Genomic DNA, 13440 nt, shown 5'->3' on the forward strand with positions numbered 1-13440 from the left:
TAAGACTACGAACACGTATTCTTACTGTTAGTGTGTTCCTTTCTATTAAGATTTAGGGCCACCCTTATTTGAGTAAAATAAATAGTTATTAGTAGCCTTTTGCAGCTGCCGCTTCTCCCCTGGCAGAGATCATTATGATCTCAGCCAGTTTAATGCTTCTCTGTAAGGAATTATTAGAGGACTAGTGTGCATATGTATACCAGTTGCCTTGTTGCACCAATTGATATTCACTCTTAGAGGTACATCAGATCAATCCATATCTATGGGTAAAATTCAGTGTTTGCACGCAGAGAATGAAGATACCGAACATTGTCTATGCAGGAAAGGCAATGTTTAAAATTTTCAGGTTTTTAAACCTGAATCACTACATTAAAGGATCATTATAGGGTCAGGAACACAAACATGTATTCCTGACCCTGTAGTGCTTAACCCACCATTTAGATGGCTTTCCCCCTCCCCCCCTTAGCCCCCTTAAAAGTTAATAAAACTTACCTTATTTCGAATGCCGCTGGCCCTGCCCCCTAGGTGACATCATCAGCATTGTCGATTTTTAGCCAACCCAATGCTTTCCCACAGGGAAAGCATTGAATCCCATTGTACAGCGCTACGGAATTTTGCTGGCGCTATATAAATAATAAAATAATAATAATTGGCTAAAATCAGCAAGGGGGCGGGGCCAAACACAGTTTTGGCCAATCAGCACCTCCTCATAGAGATGCATTGAATCAATGCATCTCTATGAGGAAAATTCAGCATCCCCATGCAGCGCGTGGAGACACTGAATGGCACCACTGAGCCAGGAAGCACCTCCAGTGGCCATCTGAGGAGTGGCCACTTGGAGGTGTCCCTATGGGCAATGTAAACACTGCCTTTTCTCTGAAAAGACAGTGTTTACAACAAAAAGCCCGCAGGGGCTTACTATACTCATCAGAACAACTACATTAAGCTGTAGTTGCTCTGTTAACTATAGTGTCCCTTTAAGTTTCATTAACTGTATATTATATACCGTTTTTCTCGCCTTTCTAAACTTACCATTATTTTCATCATATCATGTAATTTACTATAAAAAAAATTATAAAATATGATGAATGTTTTTTTTTTTTAAAAAACACACTTTTTCTAACTTTGACCCCCAAAATCTGTTACACATCTTCAACCGCCAAAAAACACCCGTGATAAAAAGTTTCTAAATTGTGTCCTGAGTTTAGAAATACCCAATGTTAACATGTTCTTAGCTTTTTTTTTGCAAGTTATAGGGCTATAAGTATAAGTGGCACTTTGTTATTTCCAAACCATTTCTTTTCATAATTAACACAAGTTACATTGTAACACTGATATCTTTCAATATACCTTCACATGTATATTAAATAGAACATACTATGAGAGTAGAAAACCTGGAAAAGTTGAGGAAAAGTCCTAGCTTAATTAACTTTCAATAACAGGCTTAAAGTGGCACTGTCATGCCAAACTTACAGCTTTCCTATTGTTTCCTCTTCCCTTTCTGTTCTTGTTTTCTTTATTTCTTATCTAGTTTTCTTTAAAGCATAAGATAAAGTAGGGACTACTTTGTCTTATGTATTTTTCCTATGCTTGACTCTTACCAAAGGAGGAGCTTAGGTCAGCTCAATTTCCTGTGTCAAGGAGAAGGGTGAGTACTTTCTCTGACACAGGAAATGGAGCTGAACTAAGCCCCTCCTTGGGTCAAAGAAAGTCATGCATAGGAAAAACACATGAGGGACTACTTTGTCCTATGTTTTAAAGAAATAATGAAAAGAAGAACAGTTTCTGACACAGGGAGAGACGAGTAAGCGATAGGAGAAAGGTAAGTTGAACGTGACAGTGCCGGTTTAAGAAGGGTATCTTTCCCACCCCTGGAATTTCCATATTTGCAGGGATCTTCCATTCCTTTATCTATTCATAACAAAACTCTGGGTATTTATACCCTTCTTTTGCAGTCCCTGTCTGGGGACTGCAGTTTTATTCCAGTTCGCTATTTAATTGCACCATTTGCGTACTGGATCACAGTTTAAAGAATAGAACAATAAACCCAAGGGACACCAAAATTTGCACATAGAAAAAGTTTATTCATGCATTAAAGTAATATGACAAGTAGCTTCAGCAGAAAAAAAGTGCATACACAGTGCATAATATAATACATCACCAATAGTACCAAAACCACTAAGAGTAGCAATAAAGTGCTAATTTATCTACATACACTAACCAGGAGCAGGAGAACTGAAAACCCAGACGTTTCGGACCTTAAGCCTTTGTAACGGCACCCCCAGGCATAAAAGGGGTTAAAAGCCGTTTAGGAGATATTCCCTTCCAGATATACAGGCAGCTACTGTAGACACCAATCCACCGAACCGGAGAAGCATATGAATGCCGTAAGCAGGCAAACCGGAACCATACGAATGCTGTAAACAGCCGAATAGGAAAAACCATATGAATAGGTTTACACTCCTAGCAGTCAAACTAGAACAGCATACAATAAATCCCCCCAAGAACGAGACAAGGCTCCGTTTTGAGGGTCAAGCAGGAACAGACAGAGCTGTGGGTTTATTGTTCTTATATACACATTAGTACCACCCACAGGGTTTTGGAAAACAACCAATAAACACGTACAATACACTCAGACACTCCCACACAAATTCCTCCCCTCTGCCTGTGATACAATTACCTTACACAATGGTTAATGTAATTATCACAGGCAGAGAAATACAGTTTTTCTCCATTATTCATAACTTTAAAAGTATGCAGAATCAGCATACTCCAAATATGTCGAACATATGTCAAAATCATCCACATTGGTCCATTGGTTCAAAAGATAGATCGAAGTCCTTTGTGACCAAAGAAAGCATGTCTTTTCTGCCCAAAACCAGTTCCACAGAGTCTTCTATCCTGGAGATAATTTGGAAGTAATCCAATTATCTCCAAGGACAGAGGCAAAACTCCATTAAGCACATGGCAGTAAAAAGACAGTAAAATACAATAAAATACACAAGGTTACATTTATTATTAAAAATACAGACATGCAACATATCCCCAGATACCTTAGGTCTGAGCGCACATTATTACTGAATGGCTCTCAGACCACACACATACAGTTCAATTGCCATGGAGCCAAAGTCTTTTATTACACAAATAGGCTCCATGGCATAGCTATCTGGGTTAAATGAGTTAATTCAGTAAATCCGAGAATCTACCGAATGCCAGAGCAGAAATACATGAATAGACCTTTCTGCATAGGAAAATAAAGTATTTAAATGCCAGTCCATAGTCAAAAGGCAGCAGGCAGGCAACCAGGCTCCTCCAATGCACAGTGGCGAGATTGGTCTCGTCACAGCCTTCCTCTGGGGGATCTATCCTGTGTGGGAACGGATTTTTCCCTTAAGAGCACCCATTACCTTCTATGCCACTTTAAGTGTCACCCACTTTCAGTTTGAGCTTTTCTTATAATTGTATATGCGAACACAGTTTAAAGAATACCAGGATATTTAGTAAAAATACATTACTACTTAAACTTCTGGAGAATTTATTTTTTTGTAATTCCCTGTTGAATAATTTAAACTATTGATTTAAAATATAAATATTTTATTTGAAAAGATGGAGTACCAGTGTTAGAATATGTCACCATATTTAATCACATCTTAACTTGACTGTATTTCAGTTTACTATGGAAAAGGCCAATGCTGAAGAATTTTTTGAAATTTACAAAGGAGTTGTAGCTGATTATAATGTAAGTAGCTATTCGTTCTTATTTATCATTTATTTCTATAATGTGAATTGTTTAGGGATATCTATCTGATTATCCAATAACTGAGGTATGTGTGCAGAGCTGCAACACCCATCCATCCTTAGACAGCATTTTGTGAAGAATATAAAGGAAAGAGAACAATGGATCAGCACTCTCGGGCTACAACAAACAAAGAAAGGACAGCTCATCTCGGTTAATGGGACTCCCTCACAAACCCCACAAATAGATAGTATATAGAAAAAAGGAGAAAGCTAGCTCCAATTATATATTTGTACTAATAAAAACTATAAAAATTGTATTAAAAAAAAATAATATAGGAAATTGCAGATAAAAAGATTTAAAAAAAAAGTCCACAGAATAAATATAAACTGCAACTTGCAAGGAAACAGGCCAGGCCACGGAAGATATTCTTCTTGTGCAAAATCTTGAGTCAGAAGTGGCTTGCAGTTCGTGTGAACATATAAAAAAAAAGCAGAGGAAGAATCCAATGATACAGTATATCCCAATCAACTTAACTGAGTAATAAACAAAATTAGATGTACTCACATTTACCAGAGTTAATACCAACTCTAGTGTAAAAGGCGTCGAGTTGTCTGATCCCCACTTCTAGGATATATGAGTAGATGTAGTAGTCAGGTTTCGTAGCAGTATGGCAGTAATGAGAACCAAAAGGAAAAATAGTGCTCTCTGTGTATATTAAACCAGGAGTATAAAGAAGGTAACTCTTACTCATAATTTATTGAGCAGGCTGACCACTCAATGAATAGGACACAGGTGATATCCCCACCCTGGATTCTTTGGTAAGGTCCTCACTGGAATTGAAGAACAGGATGCCAGGCAAATACAATAAAATATGATAAAATAATAAAATCAAGGAAAATAACACAAAGGCAACCAAGCAGAGAAGAAGCAAAAGGCTGCAGCTCTTCTAAACAGATATGATTTATCGATGAATTAAGCGAAAATACTTGAGAAATTCACACGTATTTAGTCACCCTAATCTGAGGAAGGTCTGGGGTTCCAAATATATGCAGCCATATCTTAGTCTGCCGTGGTGGCAGCGTCGGTGCAGATAAGTATTCCCCCTCTGCTCGTCCCGTCATAAAAGTCTGAGCAGCCAATGTGGAGAGATACCATCTTGTGTCCAAGGGGGACCTGGGCCTGCCACCATAACTCACCGATGTTCATGCCCAACCGGGGCTTATCAGGCTTTTGTTTTTTTGTTTTTCGAGTCTTGGGGTCTCCCTGGGATGTAATTGGCTTGTCTCAGAGTGTTGATATCGGGTAATTATCGCTGTTATAGCCCGGAGCTCTGAGGCCATGCGACTGTCTGCTTTGGTAGGCTCCGCACCCAAAGCCTCAATATTTTTATATTACATTGTCTCAAGAATATAACAGTACCCCATTTACTGTTTTTTCAGGGGTTTTTTTTGGTAAGGCACATGGCAATATATTATATAATATAATATATTCGATGCCCTTTTCAACTTGTAATATTGACAAAGTGATTTTCTAGGCCTATGTCACCTTTGAGAGAACATAGCACACCAGAAGGAAAGAAAATTGTCCCCATGATGGCATACCATTTTACCAAGTATTGTCAATGTAGTATTTTGAGTTGTTTGGTGTAGCCACTTTATAATAACTGGGCTTAACGTAAAAAGGGACAGGTTAAGGTCAGAAAGTTCCAGAAGTCAGAGTATTCGGCATAACAAGCCAATAAGTTGGTACATGCAGCTAACAAAGAGTAATCAGGAATCCAGAATAATCCTGAAAACTAATAAAGTCACATACAGAATGATTCAGTAGTTCAGCTCTGTATGGTAAACTCTGAACAGTCTATTATGCAGAGGGCAGGAAGAGATGGGTAGGAAGGGCAGTAAACATTAGAGTCCTTTCAAGCTCCTTTTTTTGTAGCCAATACAACACTTTCAGTGGTGCGATATTTTACAGGGTGTGTGTGTGGGGAGGGGGGGATTCGGGAAAGAAGGTGCTTGCCACAAAGTCTCTCAGCATCCTCTAATTCCAAAGAGTTTGGACTAGGGTACTGGGTAAATAAAATATTGGGCAAACGTTTAAACTTAAAATTTAGAAATGGGCATGGTGTCCCTATGGCTTCTTTTTAATATATCACATAGGAATTGAAAATGGTAACCTGGCTCAAATAGATGGCACTTTTCTTGTAACAGCACCTACTTTTTGACCAGATAGGGCAATATGCAGTGGTCAGCCAATTCTTCTCCTCCAGTATACTTGCTGTACTCTACAATGCACTTCATTTTTTTTCTAGCTGCGCAGTTCTTTCTCTGACAGACACTTGCACTGTACTTTCGTTGTACATTGTATACAGCATGTACACATCTTTCTTATCTGTGTAGTGAAGGACCAGCACCTCATCCTGGCATAGAGCTACTGTCGAGCCTTTACGGTTTCTACCACTTGTCAGAGTTGGGGTGAAACCTCTGCGTGTTTAACCACTGTTCCACATGCTAGGGGATCAAAACAAAATAACTTTTTAAATAAATCTTGGTCGCGATCTTGGTAAAGTAATTATAAAACCTGTTGATGATCACTCTTATTTAACAAGGAAAGGAGCAAATTCCACACAATGTTGCCATTTGTGCCCACAGCATCAGGGCATCCTGGTGGGTCAAAATAGCCATTCTTCCCTTTAAAAATCCAAAATGCCCGGGGCACAGCCAAACTGCCGAAATTAATGGACGCAGCAGTCTGTAGCTCCGAGCACCAAACGGGAAAAACGCGGTTTAAAATACACCAAAATACTGCAACCGACCCCCAAACACCTGCGGAGACCCCCCAAAAGCTCCATGGGTCGGAAAAACAAAAAAACGGGGACAGACAAGCCTACCCCTGGGCTGACGAGCGGCGACATGTGGAGGCAAGCAAGAGGCACAACGGGGTCCAACATGGCGGCCCTCCACGGCGGCCCTCCACGGCGGCTGCTCTGATTTTTCAGATGATCTCTCTGAAGACGCAGAAGATGAATATAAAGCAGCTCTTAACCACAACAAGACTGGAGCTGATGCTGAAATAGTAACCACTGGGGTTCTGAAGACTCTGCTTGCAGAGCTGCAAAACAACATCTTAACTTATGTAACTGCCCTCAGGGGAGAACTGCAGGGCCTGACTAGAGGTCTCCGCACAAGACCACCAACAGAACATATCTTCCCTGCAAAAGGCTATACAGGACTTACAGCAGCAGAACTAAATGCATGAACTTCGCTTCGCGGCCCAAGAAGACGCCAGGCGGAGGCAAAACCTAAAGGTTAGAGGGCTCTCTGACGAGATACCAGAAGCCGAGCTACCGCACGTCTTAAGGTGCATTCTGGCGGCTATCCTGCCACACGGACAGGCCAAAGCCATTGCCCCTGCAGACCAATTTAGAGTCCCCAAATCCTCCAGTGCTCCACCCTCAGCCACAAGGGACACCATAGTCACTTTCCGAACTGGAAAAGACAAAACAATGGTCCTCACGGCCCTCCGGGACAAAGCCCCCCTCCAGTTTGAGAATATGGTGCTAACATTCTTCACCGACCTATCAAGTGGCAGTCTGGCTTGGCGCAGGTCTCTCCGACCACTCACCGCCCTGCTCCAATGGCACAAAATCAGTTACCGATGGCGGCTCCCCATGACGCTCAACATACAACACGGAGCTGTCTCCCACCTGATCCACAGCATCCAGGATGCAGCAATCCTCCTGCAGACCCTGGACATACCACAGGACTCACTCACCCAGGAGACAACCCTCCAGCCGGCCACACCAGCGCACAACTGGGACCCAAGGAGAATTAACCTGTTTGACCCAAGAGGCTCGACACCGGAATCCTACGCTGCCGTCACCACCTAAATGCCTTCAGTTCCCAGGATTGTATAATCCCCAGAAGCAGAACAGCGATCACCCCAGCAGATACCCCAACCATGCCCACAGGGAGCCCTAACATATCTCCGGACTGTAATGTATTCTTTGAATCCCCCAATCCCAGCAGGACTGTCATGTACCTAAGCAAGTTACATAGTTAGCCATGCTGACTACCTCATTGAACGTGCAGAAGCACATCAGCCTGACATCCCACCAACCTGATGGTGGTGGTCCGTCACCAGGAGGAACACACAGGAGCTGGATCGTTAAACATACGTTACACACCAACACTGTACCCAACCTGACCATCAGTAATCAGAGCAGCACGACCTTACCTGTTGCAGTCCGCACTGCACACCAAGTAGCTGTGAGGCTGCACACATTACAGGTCAACCCTGGAGCAGACCCCCAATGCGGGGGCATTATTGAAAAGTCCTACCAAAGCAATGATAGTGGCTTCCTGACACGGGGTCATAAAATGGACTACCTACCACGGCACTCCAGAGGCATCGGGTGAGGGAACGCAGCTATCTACATTCTGATGGTCAGCCTGAACAGAGTGCGGGACTCTTGACGCTTTTATATTGTTATACTCTATTGAACGCCCAGAGACATAAACGCCTTTTTAGTTTAATTTGACTTATACATTTAATAGTTTTATTAGCCGTAGTCCATGCCAAAGGCTCCATAAGTTTGATCTGACATCCTGAGAATGCCAAGCCATTAACCCTCTTTGCCAGCATAGCCTGACCCTAAGGCGTACTTACTCAGCAAGTATCGTGACATAGAATTGTTTAAACCAAAAGCTAACCTTATCTGTTACTCAAGCCTAGCTTATATCCTGTGTGCACAGTACATTCATTGCCATACTGCATTTATCCGGCTTCCTGCCAAAGTATGACATGTTTTCCTTACTATAAACCAGATTAAGTAAACGTTACCCATCTTTACAAAAAAGCTAAACCTAGCATGTATTAATCTGCTCTCACATAACTAGCCTGGATCCATTATACCACAACCAAGAAGCTTTACATTACTTACTTTGACTTACATAATGAGTGCTTAACTGCAGCATATGATGTAGCTTGTTGTTACTAATTAGCTTAGCATGTTTATCTAATGATATAACCTGTATTATACTTAAAAATTGTGCACAGTAATTTTTACGCCATGTTACTACCTGTTGTTGAATGGTCTCCTGCAGCTACTGTGGCGTAGCATACCTGAATGTTCTTTTTTTTTTTTCATGCACAAACAAAAATAAAGAATAATAAAATAAAAAAATCCAAAATGCCCATTTGTAGCCAGTAGTTAATTCACAACTTAATGCCATATGATGATTATTTCAATGTGACATATTGTATGAAAAGTTTTAAAATTTCATGAGGAATTTGTGAAATGTTTTGGTCGGGTTTATCATTTTGTGAACATTTGTCAGACATGAATTGGATATGGGAGTAAATTTTGTAGAGCCTGTCAAACATTGGTTATTTTCTAGAGGAACACGGTGGGTTATTGGTAAAGTAGACTATTTGCAGCATTTTCTCATAGCAATCCCTCTTCATAACCCTGGCAAAAGAGAGGTAGCCAAAAGGGGTACTTGTGCCGGTTGGACATCATATTTGGCTCTTTCACAATACCAATTACTAGGGTTAGTGGACACATTTTTTTTTTTTTTTTTAATTCTTTATTTTTTATTTTTGCCTCACCCCACTCGCGAGTATGCAACATTTTAACGTTTTATCACATTGGTATACATGAATACAAGCATATTGTTTAGACATTATGTATGATTAAATACGGAGTGGTGTGAGGTTTTTATATATACGTATGCATGCGGGTCTAACAGGTAGTGTTCAACAAAATGTAAATCGTACTCTAGGTACAAGGTAGCTCCCTCCCACCACACAACCATGGCACATATGTTCCGTACTAGCAAGAGTGGGGAGGGGGGAGGGGAGTCACTCGAGTGTCGCATACCCTCCGAGTAGAGTTATCAGGATAGCGTCCTGGCCGAGGTGATTCATTACCCCATTGAGTTAGCAAAGTGTATAACAGAGGGTATGTAGGGTGATGTCAGATAAGTAGGAGCTCGGCAACGGATAACTGTTTAACAAATAAAATTAACATAGTACTAGACAGTCATGTGGCATTCAGTATGCAGTTCGTCAGCATACCCCTGCGGTCACATACAGTCCTTCAGGCTTGTTAGTGGAGATATCTCCTGTAGCCGGACTATGTTTCACAGATCAGTCAAGTTACCGCGGATCCAGGCGGGTGGCCAGAAGTCGACCTTGGTGTAAAAGCTGGGATCTTAGATGGATCCATGTTGCGAAGACGGGAGGTCGATGTGTCCTGTTCAGGTTGTAGTTTCAGGCTGCGCATTGCGCCCTCCAGTTCTTGAGGGTTCTTGGCCCTGTAGATGCCTCCCTGGTGGGTAAGTGTGAGTTGTCTAGCATTTCCCCAGCGGTAGGTCACATCCTGGTCTCTTAGGATGTGGAGTAGGGGTTTCATAGATCTACGCCAGAGTAGTGTCTTTTTGGTTAGGTCAGGGAATATTAACAGGGATGAGCCTTCGAATTGGATAGGGGTTTCCCCCTCACTGCTGAAGAGATTAAGGCTTTGTCTTGCATGGTTTGAAAGTGGAGAATAAGGTCCGCTGTGGCGGTGTTGGGGGCGTTTTTGGGTGTTGGTAGCCTGAACATGCCGTCCAATTTAAGTGCCTTTGCCTGTTTGGTCGGTAGCAGGGTGGAGGTGAGTCGCCTTATATAGTGCGGCATTTCCTCCGTACTCACTGTGTCAGGGATGCCCCTCAATTTAAGGTTGTGTCGTCGCCTCTGGTCTTCCAGAGTGTCAACCCTGATTTCCATGCTTCTCTGGGCCAGGTGGAAGTCCTCAAATCTCTGCTCCACTTTGGTGAGTCTGGATTCCTGGCTGCTGGAGGTAGCTGTAACGGAATGCAGTACATTAGTCCACGATATCCGTTGGTATCCTCAGGAAATCCACAGTCAGAGCAGAAAGCACGGCAATATTCCCCATCCTCCCAATAACCGGACGAAACACAGTTTGGGAGTCAACCAACTCAGTTTATTCACAGGCTGGCATATTTAAGCAGTTCCCCATGCAAGGGGTTTCCTTACAGATAATCCAGGGGATTTCTCCCAACATGCATTGTTCTTTTCCCAGCAGGCATTGCTGCACGAGAGGGATACTCCCACTAAAATGGACGATTAAGTGGATTATCCCCTCGTGCAGCAGAACTGACAATTTACTTTAAAATACATATTTTCCACAATATTCGGTATTTTAAGATGACTGAACGTTCGGTAGATAGCTGGGGTCGAAGCGCATACTTCGTGGGAATACCGCTTTGATCCCAGCTGAATTGACCGAACGCCGCACAAAACACATTAAAACATTGAGTTCGGTTTAAAAGTACCGAACAGCTAGGGGGAACAGAATGTGCCGAACGCGGGACTCCCGAACGCTCTGGAAGTCCAGCGGTGTTCGGATCATTGAGTAGCCGTTTTCAGTTCCAGGCTCTCGACGACCGAACACCGCTGCAGAGACAAAGGATCCAAGATGGCCAACCGCCGCATGGTCGGTAGCCGAACGGCGGCCACCTAGGAGAGCCCTTAATTACCGATTGCAACATTGTTGCAATCGGTTAATTGGTGCCACACGACTTGTGAATGGGTGGTCTACCTGGGGAGCCCGCATTCGTACGGCGAACGGCCGGGATAGCCGTGTTTCGTCGAACGAATGCTTTGTATGCTGGCAGCGTACGGCTGCCAGCATGCGAACGGCCATAACACAGCACATATACAGGTAAGGACACACAGTATGCATTCAAAAGACAAAACAATGAGTGAGCGCTAGATAACACAGTAGGCAGCAACTTGATAAGGGAATCCCTCTAAAACCCTTAAGGGAGATATAACAAAAAGAAAAAACAATAAAAGCTGCGCCTAACAACAGTATGCATTCAGCCTATGGACAACCTACAGTAAATATAGTTCAGAAGTGGCTAGGTTTGCCACAATGCTCCCCCAGAACCAAGCCGGCATACACAGTCTGATCCCAACGGATCGGCTTGGGGATGTCCGGGAGAGTACTCACAGATCACTTCTCGAGTTCAGTCTGTCTGGATAACCCGTCAGCGTTACCGTTTTGTTTTCCTGGCCGGTAATGGATGGTAAAGTCAAAGGGCTGCAGCGCCAAACTCCAGCGCAGCAGCCTGGCATTGTCTCCAGACACACGGTTTAGCCACACCAACGGGTTGTGATCTGTGAGTAAGGAAAAAGGTTGTCCATACAAATACGGCTGTAACTTTTTAAGGGCCCACACCACGGCCAGGCATTCTTTCTCAATGGCGGCGTAGCTCACTTCACGGGGCAACAACTTGCGGCTTAAGTAGGCTACGGGATGTTCTCCGCCATCGGCTCCCACTTGACTCAGCACTGCCCCCAATCCAAACATTGAAGCGTCTGTGTGGACAAGAAATCTTTTAGTTGGATCAGGAGCAGTTAACACAGGAGCATTGGTTAGGGCTGTCTTGAGTTGTTGGAATGCCTGCTCACACTCTGGGGCCCAGACAACCAGTCGGGGAAGGTTCTTTTTGGTCAGGTCCATCAGGGGTTTGGCCAGGGCGCTGTAGTCGGGTACAAATTTCCTATAATACCCTGCAGTCCCTAGAAACGCTAGCACCTGAGTTTTGGTCCTTGGGGTAGGCCACTTAGCTACGGCCTCAATTTTGGCTGGCTCGGGTCTCTGCTGCCCACACCCTACTCGGTGTCCCAGATACTGCACCTCGGCCATACCTACGTGGCACTTACTAGGTTTTAAAGTTAACCCGGCTTCCCCAATACGGTCTAAGATCGCCCCTATATGGTGTAGGTGATCTTCCCAGGTCTGGCTGAAGATGGCTATGTCATCCAGATAGGCACAGGCATACTCCTGGAAGCCGTCCAGTAGCCGATCTACCATCCGCTGAAAAGTAGCCGGAGCGTTTTTCATTCCGAAGGGCATGACCTTAAACTGGTACAGGCCAAACAGAGTGACAAACGCCGACTTGGGGATGGCATCATCGGCTAGAGGAATTTGCCAGTATCCCTTACACAAGTCAATGGTAGTGAAATACTGACCCCGTGCCATCTTATCTAGCAGCTCGTCTATCCGAGGCATCGGGTAGGCATCAGACACTGTCTTGTCATTCAGCCTCCGGTAGTCAACGCAGAATCGGGTAGTGCCGTCTTTTTTAGGCACCAGGACTACCGGCGATGCCCAGGGGCTATCTGAGGGTTCGATAACCCCTAGCTGCAGCATTTCATCTAACTCGGCCTTCATATGGGTCCGGACTGATTCCGGAACCCTATATGGAGCCTGTCGCATAGGTAGCTGTCCCGGGTTTTCGACTCGGTGGGTGGCTAGCGGAGTGTACCCAGGTAAATTGGAGAAGGTAGCCCCTTTAGCTACGATCAGCGCCTGTACCTGGGCACGCTCGTGAGGGCTTAGCCGCTCCCCCAGCTGGACTCCCCGGGAGGGCTCTATCGGTTCTTCCGGTTCTAGTAGATCAGGTAGTGGCAGGTTCTCCTGATCTTCTAAGGCGGAGGCACAGATTGCCGTCACATCCTCTATCCTCTCATGGTAGGGTTTGAGCATGTTTACGTGGAGCGTGCGTCTCTTCCCTACCCCTGAGCAGGGGCCGATCACATAGGTAGTGTCGCATCGCTGCTCTACTACCTGGTATGGGCCTTGCCAGATGGCCTGCAGCTTGTCTGTGCGGACAGGTTTTAAAATCAAA

At 43.9% G+C, this 13440-nt stretch overlaps 1 protein-coding gene across 1 annotated transcript in view; it reads left to right on the top strand.

Annotated features, from left to right (window-relative positions):
• Nucleotides 1-13440, top strand: part of NME7 (NME/NM23 family member 7) — a 252898-nt gene that overhangs the window by 160614 nt on the left and 78844 nt on the right. The window contains exon 9 of the mRNA XM_063450152.1: nt 3671-3739. Within this exon, the coding sequence (XP_063306222.1) occupies nt 3671-3739 (69 nt within the window). The remainder of the gene's footprint in view (nt 1-3670; nt 3740-13440) is intronic.

This window comes from Pelobates fuscus, chromosome 1 (assembly GCF_036172605.1).
Source record: "Pelobates fuscus isolate aPelFus1 chromosome 1, aPelFus1.pri, whole genome shotgun sequence".
In the NCBI taxonomy this organism is placed as follows: domain Eukaryota; kingdom Metazoa; phylum Chordata; class Amphibia; order Anura; family Pelobatidae; genus Pelobates; species Pelobates fuscus.